This window comes from Patella vulgata, chromosome 1 (assembly GCF_932274485.2).
Source record: "Patella vulgata chromosome 1, xgPatVulg1.2, whole genome shotgun sequence".
NCBI lineage: Eukaryota > Metazoa > Mollusca > Gastropoda > Patellidae > Patella > Patella vulgata.
In genome coordinates, this window is record NC_065879.2 from 8620913 (window position 1) to 8638961 (window position 18049).

At 39.4% G+C, this 18049-nt stretch overlaps 1 protein-coding gene across 4 annotated transcripts in view; it reads right to left on the reverse strand.

Annotated features, from left to right (window-relative positions):
- The window catches only part of LOC126808395 (cholinesterase), a 34256-nt gene extending 18428 nt beyond the window's left edge, over positions 1-15828 (reverse strand). The window contains exons 1-2 of one of the 4 annotated variants that reach the window (XM_050533079.2): positions 15319-15828; positions 3709-3885 (exon numbers count right to left, since the gene is read on the reverse strand). In XM_050533079.2, coding sequence (XP_050389036.1) covers positions 3709-3885; positions 15319-15579 — 438 coding nt within the window. In that variant the 5' untranslated portion in view covers positions 15580-15828. Of the gene's footprint in view, positions 1-3704; positions 3886-15318 lie in introns of all 4 variants that reach the window. The other 3 variants (XM_050533080.2, XM_050533081.2, XM_050533078.2) reach the window with 3 other exon arrangements.
- Positions 15829-18049: the final 2221 nt, after the last annotated feature.

Below are 18049 nucleotides of genomic sequence, written 5' to 3' on the forward strand. Positions count from 1 at the left end.
TAAAAGCTACGACGTCATGGCTTCATACAGGTTTACATACCAAAATTTGTTTTTTTTCTTGCAGTATTAGGCGTTGAGGGATAACGTTTTACCCTAAACAAAATGCAAAAGAAACCAATGCAGTTTCGTTCCGTGATAAATATAGGCCTATCACACAAAATCATACTCAAAATCGGGGAACTTTCTGAGAGCGATATCTCGTAATCAGTGTGTTTTACTATTTACTGGTGGGATTATAAATGATTTCTTTTTAAAATTACCCAAACACAGAGTGGTTATGCAAGCGAAATGTGCCGAAGAATCGAATTTGATAAACATCAATTCAAAAAAAGTATTTTTATATGGTACCGGGTGTTTCTTTCATAATGGCCGCTAAATTTGGTAATATTATTATTATTAACATTATTACAGCATATTTATAGCGCGCCCTTTCATAAAACATGTTCAGGGGCACTTTACAAAGTGACAATATAATCATAAATAAACAACAAGATTATGGACATCTTAACGATTGTATACAGAGTCAGTTAAAAGCCTCATTAAATAAATGTGTTTTCAGTTGTTTTTTAAAAGGATATAAGGTCCATGATCTCATGTACGTAATGTTCGGCCATTATATCGTGGTTATGTACGCGAAATGAGCGGAAATCGAATTTGACAAACATCAATTAAAGAAATGTATTCTTCATGTGGTGCCGGGCATTTCTTTTAAAATGGCTGCCGAATTTGGCAATATAAGGCCATTTAACAAAATACCCATAAATTTGGTATAATAAAAGAGCATCTCTTAAGATACGTAAGATATGACTTTTGCTATGTCTTTTATATGGTTTTCGATGTCTCTGAATTTGAATATAAATTTTGAAAATACAAAATAGCAGCAACACAAATTGGCGGATATTCAATTAATCGTCATTTTTCCTGTTGGATATTAGATAGTGTCTCTAAACTATGAGGTACACGGTAGTTCGATGTACCCTGTAGTTACGATACAGTCTCCAAACCGTGTTTACACTGTAGTTTGGGTGTAGTTCGTCAAATGAAGATGAACTTTACGATATATCCATCCTGAAATAACAAAAAATGAATATATTGTAAACGCGCTTTAAATATCTGGATGCGATAGACTTCGTGATAGAAAATTCAAGGTACATTATATCATTGGCAATAATAAAATCCAATTTTAGTTTTTAGTGACACACTGTTAACCACCAATAGATGTTTTAATGACAATAAGTCATAAAATGTATTCAGCTCGACGTAAGACTTAAATATAGATACAGTTGGTTTAACTTGAATAGAGATTTTAATTATCTATGCTGCATATATGCATATATCACCTTGCAGCTGAATCACATTATATATCTTTTTAGTTGATGTTCATATCGTCTTACGTATTTGTCAACATCAAGGCGAACTTGTTCTATTGTCCCATTAGCCTATTCAGACTTGTTACCACGAATTTACTCACGCCACCCTCGCATAGTTATGAATATTCTTGTTTCACTTGACTAAAGAAACATTTTTTTAGGAATGTGTGCTTTTATAGATTGTACACTTGTTTGCTATATCAAATAGCGGAGACGGGGTTTCAGCCGGCTGATTTAAATTATTTCTTTAAATACAGTAAAGCTTGAAATATGTCAGTTTTCACTCTTTAGAATGTTTTTGTAAATAAGTTTTTATTGTAGTTTCCGTGACGTATTCCCAATAAGCGTTAGAAACAAAGATATATACCCTTAATCCTGGTGCCGATAAATGTTGGGTTGTGTGGAACATGCTAATAAATCCCAGGTACGATATATGTTTGATACTGGTTGATAACAGCATCAGAGCAACATGATTGTTTTCATTGGAAATAAGACGCAAATATTCAAAGGGGTCAGACAAACTCTAAACCAACTGCGTCCCCTTCACCGAGCCCCTTCAAAGGGGGCCATGTCTGTTTACCTGTGGAATAACATGCATTTGTATCTGTTAAATTTGTGTGGTAGACAGATTGATATTATTTATACAAAGGCGGGGGGGTGATAACGCCTTACCCCAAACAAATTGCAAAAGAAACCAGGAAGTTTCGTAGAGCGATATTTCATAATCAGTTTGTTTTAGTGGTGGGGGAATAAATAATTTCTTTTTAAATTTTTCAAATTCAAAGTGGTCATAGAGGCGAACTATGCCGAAAAACGAATTTGACAAAAATCAAAAAATGTATTTTTCAAATGTATGGCGCCGGGCATTTCTTTCAAAATGACTGTCAAATTTAAAATGGCATTTTCCGACAAGACCAGCGATAATCTCGTAAGATATGACTTTTACTATGTCTTTTAAATGGTTTTCGACGTCTCTTAAAGTTCACCGCCGAAGTCGTGAAACGCACCGTCGGGGGATTTGTTAGGGCCTGTCTCCCCCAGAAAATTTCTAGAAATTTCAAGCCGGAAAACGCGTTGTCTTGCCAGGCCGTGAATACGGCAACCTGAAAGTGGTCCAATCAACAAATCAATCAATCGGGCAGGCTGTTGTCGTTGCATTCACATGACACCAGACGTGCCACTGATGAAACAAATATGCCCGAAGCAAATGTCGCTGTTAGTGCGACCCATCTGTGACAATTTCTAGGTCCCAAATATTAGCGATTTAGCTCCTTTAAAAGCGAATTCAAGTTAAATATGTTTAATAGCGCTTTTATCTAGTGTATCTTTTATTTTGATTTTTCTTATAGAATAAGGCTATATAGCAATTATGTGCGCTTTGTGTTGTATAATACTAATAATAGTATGTTCAGCTATACTTCTCGTTTAAAAAATGTATGTTTTATCTCCTATAGACACTTATTCGCTGAAATCTATGACATCCAACGATATAATATGGCATATTAATACTATTATAATAGATACGGTAATGGGTTGGTAGAGTTACTTGGGACCCAAAATGGCGTCTTTGTACAATTAACGTCATATTTGCATGACGTCATATGAAATTCCTTGCTTCACAGTTGTCGCAACTTTATCTATACACGGCTTTGCAACCACTGATAAGGATGACATCAATGCGACTTAATGAGTCTCAAATATTACCTTTTTACCACCGACAAATTAAATTCTAAAACATTATTTTTGATGTTATTAGAAAAATAAATAAAGACGTTTGGCGTATTTGCAGGTACAAATTATTTCCTATTTAGTGTAAATGGATATTAAAATGACTAAAAGGCAGTGTTCTGCCCGAATCAGTAACGTCTTATGTAAACAATGCACGCGCCATTCAGCCAATGATTGACACCTCGTGCTGTGACAGTCATCTTTTACAGATATATTAGAAAGACTTTCGTAATTCTCTGTTAAACAGATTGCCATTTATCCTGTACCATAATGTAATGTATCATGTCGTGTATCCTTATATAATGCAATACCATGTATCCGTATATTCATACATGTATAATAAAATATATTATAATTATATAAAGCCTTGCATCATTATAGAGTATAACGCAATGTACCCATATATGCAACAATATGCTGTTATGTCATATGTCCTTATAGAGTGTGACGCCATGTACCTTTATATAATGCAATACCGTGTGTCATTATGTAATGTAATGTATCCTTATATATAATGTAATGTCATGTATCATTCTGTAATATAATGCCGTGTATCATTATATAATGTAATACAACGCATCCTTATAAAATAGTTTAAACAGGTACCTACAACACCTGTCCGTACTGGAATATATACATTCAGATATAAACAATCTTCACTCTGTCTATTGAAACCAGGTTGATGAAACTCTGTATATTCCCATATAGATCCAATCTGTAAACACGCCGGTGATAGAACAGTAGCATTGTATATCTCATCTCCCCAACCTTCATGGTCAACCGGGTACTACAAAAATATAGGATAATATTATTTATTCATTGTGTTACGATATGCACCTTTATTGGAACAGCTTTAGTCGTAACCACAGTGCTTTCGAATACAGATTATACCTCGTAGATACAGTGTTTACAAGTAAACATTACCTCGTAACGACAGTGTTTACGAGTAAACATTACCCCGTAAATATTATATTTACGAATAAACATTATTTCCTAGACACAGTTTGAGAAACTACCATAACCAATACATATTGTAACCCTCTGGCAAATTCTTAATCCTAACTCTAACCATGGATTAATCTTTATCGGGATTTAGAGTGTCACTTATGTATGGCAGTATATTAGATTCAAAATTCTAACATGCTATCGTTTAATTTCTAACTTCTAGGCCTATCCATGTAATTTCTAACTTCTAGGCCTATCCATGTAATTTCTAACTTCTAGGCCTATCCATGTAATTTCTAACTTCTATTCATGTAATGTCTAAATTAAGACAATGTATAATCCTACTTCTTTATTTGTTCAGTGTAAATTTTAATTCTGTTTCATTTTTTAAAGACGAAAAATGTCTACTTCATTATCGCTTTACATGTTTAGCATTTAGCGTCCAACAAATTTAGAAATTTGATACTTCTATCTAGCAACCATCATTATGACGTAATTGAGCACTTGATCGGGACTATTATGTTGATACAAACGACTCGCTCGTTTATATCAACAAAATGGTCCCGACCAGTGCTCAATTACCAAATGACCACGCAGTGGCGACACCAAACTACTTCTTAATGATGGTTGCTAGGTATAAATGATGGTTGCTAGGTATAAATGTTAATTTCTCGTCTGCCCTTAGCATTAACCAGGAGGTCCGTGGTTCGATCCCGGCGATGCCTGATGGTCGAGAACGTTCCCAGTGATTTTCTAACGTTTTTTCTCCTTGTCAGTTGTATATTATGACGGAGCTCCTGGCAAGGGTAGTGTCTAGTAGTTCGGATGGAACGGAAAAAACAGGCCCCATGTACATGTTGGCGGGCAGCTGTCCGGGAAAAAATTCACCCCGTAGCACAATATATGGCGTATGCCCGTTTTCATGAACCACAGTTGGTGCAGAGAAGTAGGACGTTAAACCCCATTTCATTTAATTTTTGTAATTCTAGTTCTTGAAAAGATATTTGGGGTGGTTTAGGGAGGCAAATGGAACAGCCAAACATCTGTAATAACATTTGAAGTACATTTCCCACGATAAATCTCACTATTTTTGAAAAAAATCAAGTAATATGCTCATTTGGCACCATTATGTTGTAGTATTGGGTAGTATGTGGTGATATTGGAGTGGTATTCGGGTACCCCGCTACTTCATCTTATTTCATGTCTTATCTAACAGATTCATTTCGCCAATGTGTGTTAAATAATTATGATATAATGAGAGAGGGAGAGAGAGAGATATGGGGTTTAACGTCCACTCGACACAAACTAGGTCATTTTGGGACTAACATATGGTTCAATTTCCATAATTCGCTTGCGCGTAGAGGTCTTTAGCAGTGGGAGGAAACCGGGGGGGGGGGCGGAGAAAACCCACGAGGTTGGACAGGCGACCCTACTCCTTCTCACGTACAACCGGGGAATCGGAACCACGCCCGTTGACTCAATGACAGACTTTATGATACAGCACGCACGTGCTAACTTACCATTCAGTCATCCACCCACCCCCCCTTATGATGTAATACCCTCTGTGTTAATTTGATATAGGTGGTAACAACTGATAATATTATCTATGTTTTCCTGAAAATTATAACACATGATGCAATCATAAAGTAGCATTCCCAGATATATTTTAGTGAATAAAATAAAATGAAAGTAAAATGGGGTTAACAATCCAACATTTCTGCACTGACAGAGCCGGCGAGGACGGGCTTGTGCCATGCAGTGTGGTATCGGAAAATTCCAACCACTCTTCATCGAATTCAAGGACAGCTGTCTAGTCGTTCGGATGTGACGAAAAACCGAGGTCCCGTGTATTCATTGGCTTGCACATAAAAGATCCCTTGAGAGTTGGAATTCGATATAAGAATAGGCCGTAGTGCCGCTGTCCGGGCAAAATGATCCTCATAGCACACTGTATGGCGTATGCCCGTCTTCATTAGCCCAGTTCGGAGCAGAACAGTAGGACGTTAAACCCCATTTCACTTCATTTCATTTCATCGAATTCCAAAAGCAAGCTGTCAAGGGTTATTTTACGTGCACGCCAACAATTACACATGTGGACCTCGGTTTTTCGTACGTGTCATTCGACCGACAAGACACATAATTGCCAGCCCCTCCATACTGTACCACTGTCTGGGGGGAACCAGTCCGGAAAATCACCGTCACATCGGTAGAGCTAATATTCAAATGAGGATTTCCGAATGGCTCAATATTCTGATGTAAAATATTCTGACATGATGGATTGGCTATATGGTCACATTTTATCAAATGATTTATATGCCTTTACGTTGTCGTATGGACTATGGGACCGTACCTTTAGCATTCCAAACACAGCAGAAATATATTTAAAAAAGCAGAACCTTAGTTTTCTGATATAGATAAAAAAAATAGGTCATATTTTTTAAAGAAATTCTTGGCGTAGGAATGGCATTGCATCATTGAGGTATGTTGCAGGGAATTATTTATGAATGCTCGTTTGTCTTATACATGTACGATGTTAAATTTCAATACACCGTTAGTTTATCACTTGGGTTATCTCACCTTGTTTTGCGTACGTGCCTGGAGTGGGATGAGGGAATCACAGAAATTAGGCAAATAATTGCACAGCTCACTATTCCCTGAACAATTAATGAACAGACAGAGGGGTCCAAGTCTGGTACAGGGCCTGGTTAACTAAGCTTCATTTTTTAAAATCCAGACCAGAACTGCTTCTACAATGAAAGTCTCTTTCAAAATGAACAGAGAGAGAGAGAGAGAGAGAGAGAGAGAGACTAGGTCATTTCGGGATTAACATATTTTTCAATTTTATTCTAATAATTCGCTAGCGCCAAGGGGTCCTTAGCAGTGGGAGGACACCGGAGGACCCGGAGAAAACCTATGAGGTTGAGCAGGCGACCCGTTTCCTTGTGACGTACAACCGGGGAATCGAAACCACGTCAGTTGACTCAATGACAGACCTTATAATACAACGCGCACGCGCTGACCATTCGGCCACCCTGCGAACATTAAGTTGACTCAATGACAGACCTTATAATACAACGCGCACGCGCTGACCATTCAGCCACCCTGCGAACATTAAGCCGGGGCTAAAATATTACGTTCAAATTCACATCAGAGATACACTATGTAAGATATAGGAAATAGATAAATTGGTCGTTTTTTAATATATAGTTTTTAAAATAGATAATGAGAAAGGAATAATATTGAAAAGTTCAGTCAAATTAACGTATTCTGTGATTTTATTAGTGTTTGAAGTATTCACGATTATATAGTCTCGGTTGTCAAGTATCATTGTTACGATAATAACCAACGTCTTGATTATCAATTTTTGAATTAAATTAATAAATGACGACCGTGTTTCAATCCATTCAAAATCAGGACCATCTGATAGTCTAGAGAGTTGATTATGGGCTTGCCATGTGAATAAATATCTAAGAATTTATATAACATTTGAAATTAACAGAAAGACCTGCAATAGGCAGATTTAGCTCTTAGATAATGCATTGTTAAGTGGGATGATGGAATTCAGAGACAAATAACTCGTCTGAAACCGCTTCACGATCCGGATAAAATAGTAACGGTGTTACAAATGTGTACCAATGTTCATTTTTCTTTACTTGTCTGCACTCTAGGATCAAGATCATTTACACGACAAAATACGAGTTAGTGATCAAATAATTATATGTCATTAGAGAAAAGGCATATTTTTAAAATTTGTTACAAAAAAAAAATGGCATAAAAGATCACGACACTCTTCCTCGGAATTTCCAGCTTGGTTTTCCTTTGTCAGTGGTGCAAGGCAGATGACCTGACAAATAATAGTGTTTAGTCGTTAGTACGGGACGAAAAACCGATGTCCCACTTACACCTTGGTGTGTGCACGTAAAAGAAGAACCCCTGACAGTTGGAATTTGGACGACAAACCTCGTGGGTTTTCTACGGTTCCTCCGGTTTCCCCCAACTGCTAAAGACTCATTATTGAAATCAAATTGAACCGTATGTTAGTCCCAAAATGTCCTAGTTTGTGTCGAGTGGACGTTAAACCCCATCTCTCTCCCTCTCCCTCTCTCTCTCTCTCTCTCTCTCTCTCTCACAAATACTGTGTTTTAGCCGTATACAATTTGTTATAGTATTGTAAATATCCGTATTATACAAGAAATAAAATAGCGTTTAAACCAAATTGTTTTATATTTGCTTGTATATATAGTGTCAATAACACAACTAGATAATATATCTCGGTGGTTATTACTTTTCCGTCAGTTTTCCTCGGAGAATAACATCATAGTAATTAGAATATCAATCATAGTTTCATTGCCAGCCGATTCGTGACTTATGACTTGTTTGAAAGTGTTAAATATGTGAAATTCATTAGGAACCGTCTCGACAGAAACATTATTAGGCGGTGCTGTCGATCACGGATCATTTAATGTAATAATTGGATTTTAGGTAGGTTAACTATACTGATAATAGTATCATTTACTGATAACCCAAGAGTTATCGGCAGTACAGCAGTTGAGGCGTGTAGTAATCAGGGGAATTCGCTTCAGAGAGAGAGAGAGAGAAATGGGGTTTAACGTCCACTCGACACAAACTAGGTCATTTCGGGACTAACATATGGTTTAATTTTATTTGAATAATTCGCCTGCGCATAGGGGTCTTTAGCAGTAGGGGGAAACCGGAGGACCCGGAGAAAACCCACGAGGTTGGACAGGCGACCCTACTCCTTGTCACGTACAACGGGGGATTCGAAACCACGCCAGTCGACTCAATGACAGACTTTATGATACAGCACGCGCACGCTAACCATTCAGCCATCCAACCCCCCGAATTCGCTTCAAAGAGAGAGAGAGAGAGAGAGAGAAATGGGGTTTAACGTCCACTCGACACAAACTAGGTCATTTCGGGACTAACATATAGTTTATTTTTATTTCAATTATTCGCCTGCGCATAGGGGTCTTTAGCAGTAGGGGGAAACCGGAGGACCCGGAGAAAACCCACGAGGTTGGACAGGCGACCCTATTCCTTGTCACGTGCAACGGGGGATTCGAAACCGCGCCAGTCGACTCAATGACAGACTTTATGATACAGCGCGCGCACGCTAACCATTCAGCTGTCCAACCCCCCGAATTCGCTTCAAGCAATCTGATTAGAATACAGATCTATATTTCGTTTCGTTTTTTTTTATACTTTCGGTGGCCTACACTACATGAAGATCTGACCGGTTGTGGCGATCAGAGGTCATACGAGCGGCTTTTGACCTATGGCGTCAGACATTTGATTAACAAATCAAGATTGATGTTACTAGTAGATTACCCACAGTTCCGTGCAAAACACGCCTAAAGCTCGTGATAACAAATCTTCAAGATCCTAGTGTAGTAAAGACAAGTACATGTAAAACGAAATTTTAAGCTATAAAAACGAAACGAAATAGGATCTGTGTTTTAATCAGTTGCGCTTCAAGCATCTCGTGTGTCTTTGTGATCATTATAGGTAGGGTAATGAAGGCGGCCATACACTATTGAAATATTTAAGCAGCAGGCTATGGGGGTGGTGAAAATTCCTAAGACATTTGTATTTATCAGCTATTAAAGTACCTGGATAGCTATATTGGGACCAGATATCAGAAATACAAGTGGAATATTTGTGATAACGATAGGATTATCCTAGACTTTCATAATGTTATTACCATCAACGATAAAAAATGTTAAAATTAATGGGTTCTTACTGCGAATTGGTGATTGTTGGATCTAAGGTATGTAAAAGGATGCTCTTAAATGAAATGGGGTTTAACATAGTCTGCACCGACAAAGACTTCTAAAATTAATGGGTTCTTACAGCGAATTGGTGATTGTTGGATCTAAGGTATGTAAAGGGGTGCACTTAAATAAAATGGGGTTTAACATAGTCTGCACCGACTGGGCTAATGAAGACGGGCATATACGCGATACAGTGTGCTATGAGGGGAATTTTGCACGGAAAGTAGCGCAACGATCTACTCTTACTTCGAATTCCAACTGCTAAGGAATCTTTTACGTGTACGCCAATGTGTAAACGGAACCTCGCGTTTTCGTCCCATCCGAACGACTAGACACTGCCCTTGCCAAGCCATCCGTCCTGCATCACAACCGCGCCGGGATATCCAGAAAACGCATAATCCGGTCATGTATTTGAAAAAAATATAAAACATATAGTTATCTTCAAAAAGAAATGAAATGGGTTTAACGCCCTGTATGTCCTTTTGTACATACAGCACCTCTGACCGTATTCATTTCCAATAAAAGTATGTCAAATATTTGCTATTGTGGAAGGTAGAGAGACACAATCGTACGAGAGAGAGAGTGAGAGAAACAACGTCATTTCGGGACTAACATATGGTTCAATTTTGTATCAATACTGCGTTTACGCGTCTTTAGCAGTGGGAGGAAACCGGAAGACCTAGGTAAAACCCATGAGATTGGACATGCGACCCTACTCCTTGTCACGTACAACCGGGTAATCGAAACCAAGCCAGTTGACTCAATGATACAACGTGCTAGCCATTCAAATCCCCCTCAATCGTACCAGATACATGCTGGATTTCCTGAAAACACCTATGGGGAGCCGACAAGACAAAAATGTAAGGGTATCACTAACTGGTGGCCTGTCTGCTCCAGTAATGTAAGGGGCGCTCCGTATGTGTTGATCTAATGGCTAGCGGTCGTGAGGGCATCGAGAGACTTAAAAGTCAAGTACTAGACCCGGCGATTAAACCGCGGAAATAAAGAAGTTGGTGGAGGATAATCCAATAATTTACCTAGGCTTTAAAATTTATGGTTAATAAATAGCGACTAACGACAGATACAATTTTAAAATGGATCCTACCTCAACCGAGTCACGTGACAAACAAGACTACTTAAATAGATTCTTAAGGCATAGGGTAGTTCTCCAATCTGATTAAAATACAGATCTATATTTCGTTTCGTTTTTTATACTTTCGATGGCCTCTACTACATGAAGATCTGACAAGTTATAGCGATAGGTCACGTCAGGGGTCAAACGACCGGCTTATGACCCTATGACGTCAGACATTTGATTAACCAATCAGCATTGATGTTACTAGTGGATTACCCACAGTTTCGTACAAAACACGCCTAAAGCTCGCCGTAACAGACCGTTTCATTGGCTTATCCCTGACACCATTCAGAACACGAGTTAAATAACAACTCTTCCAGATCCAAGTGTAGTAAATACAAGTAAAACGAAATTTTGAACTATAAAAACGAAACGAAATAGGATCTGTGTTTTAACCAGATTGGGCAGTTCTCTTGTGATTTAATTGTTTTGAGGAGCATTTTGAAGCATTGATATATATTTATTAGTTTGAATATGTTTTGAGTCCGACATCATCAAATCACGCAGTTTGTACGCAGGGAGGCATGTTTAATAAGAATCAAATCACCATAGTTAATCTCCAATACAGGGCTTAGACCTTTAAACTATAAGTCTAGCTAAACAACGGGACATCTCTCATTGATTTGGTTTTATGTCAAGTGTTAGGCTGTGATATTAATCTATAGGATTGATTCTATTGATCTTAGTCGTAGACAGACATAAACAATCAACTGGTAATCAATCATACTTCATCATATAAACACCGCTATAACAATAAATCGTTAGAAGCCCGACTGTGATGTAAGCATAGGCTAATTCTACTGCCGGAATAGCGTACATAAGTGACATAGTGACCTACTGAGGGAGGGGGGGTTGGGATATAGTTATCTTCAAAAAGAGAGAGAGAGAAAAGGGGTTTAACGTCCACTCGACACAAACTAGGTCATTTCGGGACTAACATATGGTTTAATTTACTTTCAATAATTCGCTTGCGCGTAGGGGTCTTTAGCAGTGGGAGGAAACCGGGGGACCGGGAGAAAACCCACGAGATTGGACAGGCGACCCTACTCCTTGTCACGTACAACCGGGGATTCGAACCCACGCCAGTTGACTCAATGACAGGCCTTATGATACGGCGCGCGCGTGCTAACCATTCGGCCATCCACTCCCCCTCCCACCCCTATCTTCAAAAAAAAAATGAAAAGGGGTTTAACGCCCTACTTTTTGTCCTTTTCTACATACAGAGAGAGAGAGAGAGAGAGAGAGAGAGAGAGAGAGATGGGGGTTAAAGTCCACTCGACACAAACTAGGTCATTTCGGGACTAACATATGGTTCAATTTTGTTTCAATAATTCGCTTTGCGCCTAGTGGTCTAGAGTGCCGCGCTTTGACCTCTAGCTGGCCGGTCGCCTCAGGTTTGCGGCTGTGGTTTCGATCGCGTATGTGACTTGGATATAGGGGCGCCTTCTCAACCTCGTGGGTTTTCTCCGGGTACTCCGGTTTCCTCCCACAGGAAAGACCCCTGCGCGTGTGCTAAGATAATAATTATAATAAAAAAAATGGAAAATAAGTCTTGTCAGCGATATCGCCTTCGATGGAAGCGGACGTTAAACACTAAGAACAACAACAACTACTGAGGACACTAACCTAAACCCTTTTTGTTTGAGCATTGTTGCCCAGTTGAACATAGTCACCCACTGGGAACATTCACCCTGGATCATTTTGGGACATTGTTGCCCAGTAGTTGAATTCTGGCCATTTGCATGAGGCATGCGTAAGAATTGCGTAATATATTGAAGTGACTACGTCACTCGTGTTGTTTCAATATCGTTCTCGACCATTAAACCACAGTTCAAATCACTATTTCGTCCATTAAATTTGGACTACTGACAGTCGACAGACAACCCTAAGCCGACTTGACATAAACTAGGTCATTTTGGGGCTAACATATAGTACAATTGCACGTAGGGTTTTATATCTTGGGCCAGCATTGTTGTACCACCTACACCATACTCCTGAAGCAATGACCCGAGAAACCCTCTCTGTCCATTGCTGGATTGGCTTCTGATACTTGAGCTTTTGAGGGAGTGTGTTAATTCTTCCCGTTCTATCAAATCTATCCCAAATACAGCAACATGACACCCCTTCGTTTAATCTGGGTCTTCCCTAAAACTTTGGAAAGTGATTTAAGGTATTAAAAACGGTGAAAGTATTGTTCGTCTCCAAACAGTATTGTTTACACTGCAGCCGTTTGATAGCCTCGTTTGTCACGCAATTAATCTTTCTGCAATATTCAGCTATGCACTAGTTAATTGGGCGTAATAAAATTGTGAGTCATGACGTAACGTTATGTAAACAAATTTGGTCCAATTTGGAACCCTGTTTAAAGCGTAATGATATTGTTACGCAGTTAGTTATTGGTTGTTAATCGGACTATTGACCAGTCATAATCTTGAACAGAAATTTGCTTCCATCACAACAGTGTTAATTGGGATTTGCTCTAATCAAACGAAACACTGCGAGGAGTATGCACCTACTCTCGAAAGGCAGCCCCTGGGGTCCGACAGGCAATAATATTAACCAGTTATAGAGATTCGTCGAATCTTTCCGAAATTTAATTATTGCGAATTATTGCGAATCAACACTAGACTACTGTCGGGCATTAGGGGGGGGGGACTGAATAGTTAGCACGTGCCCGCTGTATCATAAGGTCTGTCATTGAGTCAACTGGCGTAGTTTCGATTCCCCGGTTGTACGTGACAAGGAATAAGGTCGCCTCTCCAGACCCGTGGGTTTTTCTCCGGGTCCTCCGGTTTCCTTCCACTGCTTTAGATCACCACGCGCAAGCGAATTATTGAAATAAAATTAAACAATATGTTAATCCCGAAATAACCTAGTTTGTGCCAAGTGGACGTTAAACCCCATCTCTCCCTCACCCCCTTCTCTCTCTCTCTCTCTCTCTCTCTCTCTCTCTCTCTCTTGGGAATTATTTACAATAATTTTTTGAACAAATAAATTCGACAATCATGAATCATCTAATTCGGCACCACAAGATGTGGTAAATCACGGGTTTTGATTTGGCAAAAACTGTCTTGTAAATAAGAAAATTAGCTTAGTTTTCTGAGCTTGAATATTGATGGATTTTTTGCGAAGTGATTTATCTTAAAATTTCTATTCTTTTTTAACGAACGGCCGTTTGATAGTCTGAGTTCTACCATCTTTCTGGTGTCAAGACAATGTTCTCCTACATTTCAAAATTTAATAAGTAACTAAATTGATTTCAAATATTAATTTAAAATCTAATCCGGCGAAACAAAACACTACTGGATTATTTTCAATATATTTGGAGGCATATGGAAGAGAGAGAGAGAGAGAGCATATGGAACAGAGAGAGAGAGAGAGAGAGAGAGAGAGAGAGAGGGGGGTTTAACGTCCACTCGACACAATTTAGGTCATTTCGGGACTAACATATGGTTCAATTTTATTTCAATAATTCGCTTACGCGTACGGGTCTTTAGCAGTGGGAGGAAACCGGAGGACCCGGAGAGAACCTACGAAGTTAAACAAGCGACCCACTCCTTCACACGTTCAAGCGCGGAATCAAAACCACGCTACTTGACTCAATGACAGGTCTTCTGATTCAACGCGCACGCGTTAACCATTCGGTCACCCAGCCCCCCAAGAGGACAGGATTAGTTTTTACGAACACATATTATCGGTCGACATGTAAATTTCTATATCTGGCAGTATCAAGTCAAACTTGGTGAAATGAAAAGAATTAGGGTTATAACGTCCTACTGTCCTGCACCGACTGGGCTAATGGAAATGAAGGTTATTTTGCACGGGCAGCAGCACTCCTACTTTTACTTCGAAATCCAAATGTCATGTGGTGTTTTACGTGCACGCCAATGTGTACACGGGACCTCGGTTTTTCGTCCCTTCAAACTATATACTATACGTTGTTCCTTGCCAGGTCTCCCGCCCTGTTTCCGACGTGGTGTCTTCTTGTCAGTAATACAGGACGTATGGCCTGACAAGGACAACTGTATAGTGATTCGGATGAGGTCCCGTGTATACATAAGCGTGCATGTCAAAGATCCCTTGGCAGTTCGAATTCGATATAAGATTAGGCCATAGTGCCGCTGTCCGGGGGAAAATTTCCCTCGTAGCACACTGTATGGCGTATGCTCATTTTCATTATCCTAGTTGGAGCAGAACAGTAGGACGTTAAGCCCTATTTCATTCATTTCTCGATCCCTGCGCCACTGCAGAGGGGAACCACGCCCGAAAATTCCGGAATCGTTTGTTTTGGTAAAAGTATGCATAGCATGAACCAATTATTTAAACAACATATAAGTTCGTTACTTACTTCAAATCTCAAGTTCCCGACTGGTGGTGCGGCATAGGGTATTCCAAAATATCTCTCAATGTCACCAATATCCTTTACCGTGTGTACATACCCTTTAACCTTGCCTAATCTAGTATCCCGAGTCACATATTGAACGGATTCTTTCTCCGATATTACAGCCTGTACACATGTCAACAATAATATGACAATGGCTAAAAGTTTTCCCCAGTTGGGAATGAGTAACGGTATATTTCTGACAATACTACAACCCCACGGCAACATGGTGGCAAGTATCCGTTAAGAATAGTTTTGGAGAGCGTTAAATCCCAAAGTATTCGTCATAAAAATAACACTACACTCGCTTACACCACACACGAGCCATTCATCATCAAAGCGAACGTCCACAGGATTCATTTAACTGCTTGTTAGCTTGAGAAGAATTTCCTATTTCTTCAGCATATTAATAGTACGCCACAGAAAGAGGAATATTGTGTTATGTGTTAACGTAATCCGTAGACATTCCTGTAAATGGTTATAGATTACTCCCCAAAGAACACAAGCAATTTATGAATGTTATGTATGAGATGATATGTTATTTAAAAACAACTATGCATGAATAGCCTGCCATGTTTCGTCTGTTGATGAGAACAGAATACCTTATAATAATAAAGAAATAGGTTTTGTAATGCTACAAATATATTGACGAATTTGTAAAATAAATGCTAGGGAAACTCTTAGAACGTGGATTTAAAGTGACCCAAGGAGAGAGAAAGAGAGAGAGAGGGGGGAGAGAGAGAGAGAGGGAGAGAGAGAGATGTGTGGAGGGGGGGGGGGCAGAGATACGTAACGTCCTCTCAAAACAATGTCAATTTGGGACTAACATAATATGATACCATTTTATTTTAAATATTCGCTTGTGCGTAGGGTCTTTCGAAGTGGGGAGACAACCGGAGGACCCGGAGAAAATCCATGGGGTTAGGCAGACGACCCTACTACGTATCAAGTACAAGCGTGGGGTGAAAACTGCACTCCCTGACTCAGTGACAGATATAATGATCTAAAGCGTACTCAGCCTCAGTAGCACAACTAACGATGCTTGAGTGGCGACTCTATTGGAGACATCAAACCGGTAGGAACCACTCACTTGTCCTTCTGCACAAAATCCTGCGGTAATTTAGAATTGAATTATGTTTGGACCAATAGGATTTATAATAGACATACTATTGTGTATGGTTTCAAATTATTGAGAGAGAGAGAGAGAGAGAGGGGGTCATGTTCACTCGATACAAACTAGGTCATTTCGGGACTGAGACATGGTTCAATTTTATTTCAATAATTCGCTTGCTCGTAGGGGTCTTTAGTAGTGAGAGGAAACCGGAGGACCCGGAGAAAACCCACGAGGTTGGACAGGCGACCTTACTCCTTGTCACGTACAACCGGAGAATCGAAACCACACCAATTGACTCAGTGACAGACCTTATGATACAACACGCACGCGCTAACCATTCGGCCATCCAACCCCCCTGTTTATAAGGTAGTTATTTATTAATATAATAATGATAATAATAATAATAATAATAATAATAATATATATTGTTTATAGACCGTTACACACAAATTGTCTCAACCGTCTTTACATGGGCGTACTACACATAGTATATACATAGTAATAAATGAATAAAAGCTATCATTATTCAGCATGAATAATATACAATGTCTTGTATTGACTTCCGATACGGATGTTTACATGACAGGATGCAGCCTTGGGATAATGGCCCCAAGCAGAATCACAATGATAAGGATATTTCCTCCACATAAACCAAAGGTAATCGATTACTAGAATTGTTATATTCAGTTTAAAGAGCCATTATCACACTAATAAATATTATAAATGGTACTTATTTTTAAAAATGTATAATTTAAAAATAACTCTAGGCCGACCTACTTACTCGGGCTTACACGGGCTTTCTTTAGATCTCATTTACAACACTTAAAAGTTGGCCAAATTTCTAATTTAAAATTTAAAACATGAATATTTGGACGATTGATCTCAATGTGTGTATATGGGAGCCGCGGTGGTTCAGTGAGTAACAAGTTGGCTAGCTAACCTGGAGGTCCCCTGTTCAATCCCGGTGTTGACCGAGAAAATTTATTCTCCGGAGTGGTTCCCCCTTGTCAGTGATGTGGGGCGCAGGGCCTTGCAAGGGAAGCGTATGGTCGTTCGGATTCGGATGCCACAAATACGCAAGTCCCGTGAAATGAAATGAAATGGGTTTTAACGTTCTACTGTTCTGCTCCGAACTGGGCTAATGAAGACGGGCGTACGCCATACAGTGTGCTATGAGGGAAAATTATGCCCGGACAGCGGCATTACGGCCTACTCTTATATCGAATTCCAACTGCATCAATGACAAGGGAGAAACACGCCGGAAAATCTGGATGAACTTTCTCGTCCAATGTAGGGATCGAAAACCCGACCTCCAGGCTAGTGAGCCAGCATCTTACCCACTTAGTCACCGTGATTCTCCCTCCCCCAAGTCCCGTGTACACATGGCTTCTTTAATACATATACTAATGGTTATGATGATTATCATGTGGAATATGTCACAATATGTCTATTTATTTGTATACTTCCTACCAAAAAGTAGTTGCCCCACCTTTGGGAGAAATTGCCAGACACCATTTCCGTTTTCGTTGGTACTGAATTGTGTCTAGTCCTGGTGAATTCGTTTTGCATTCCAGCTAGGGAGAC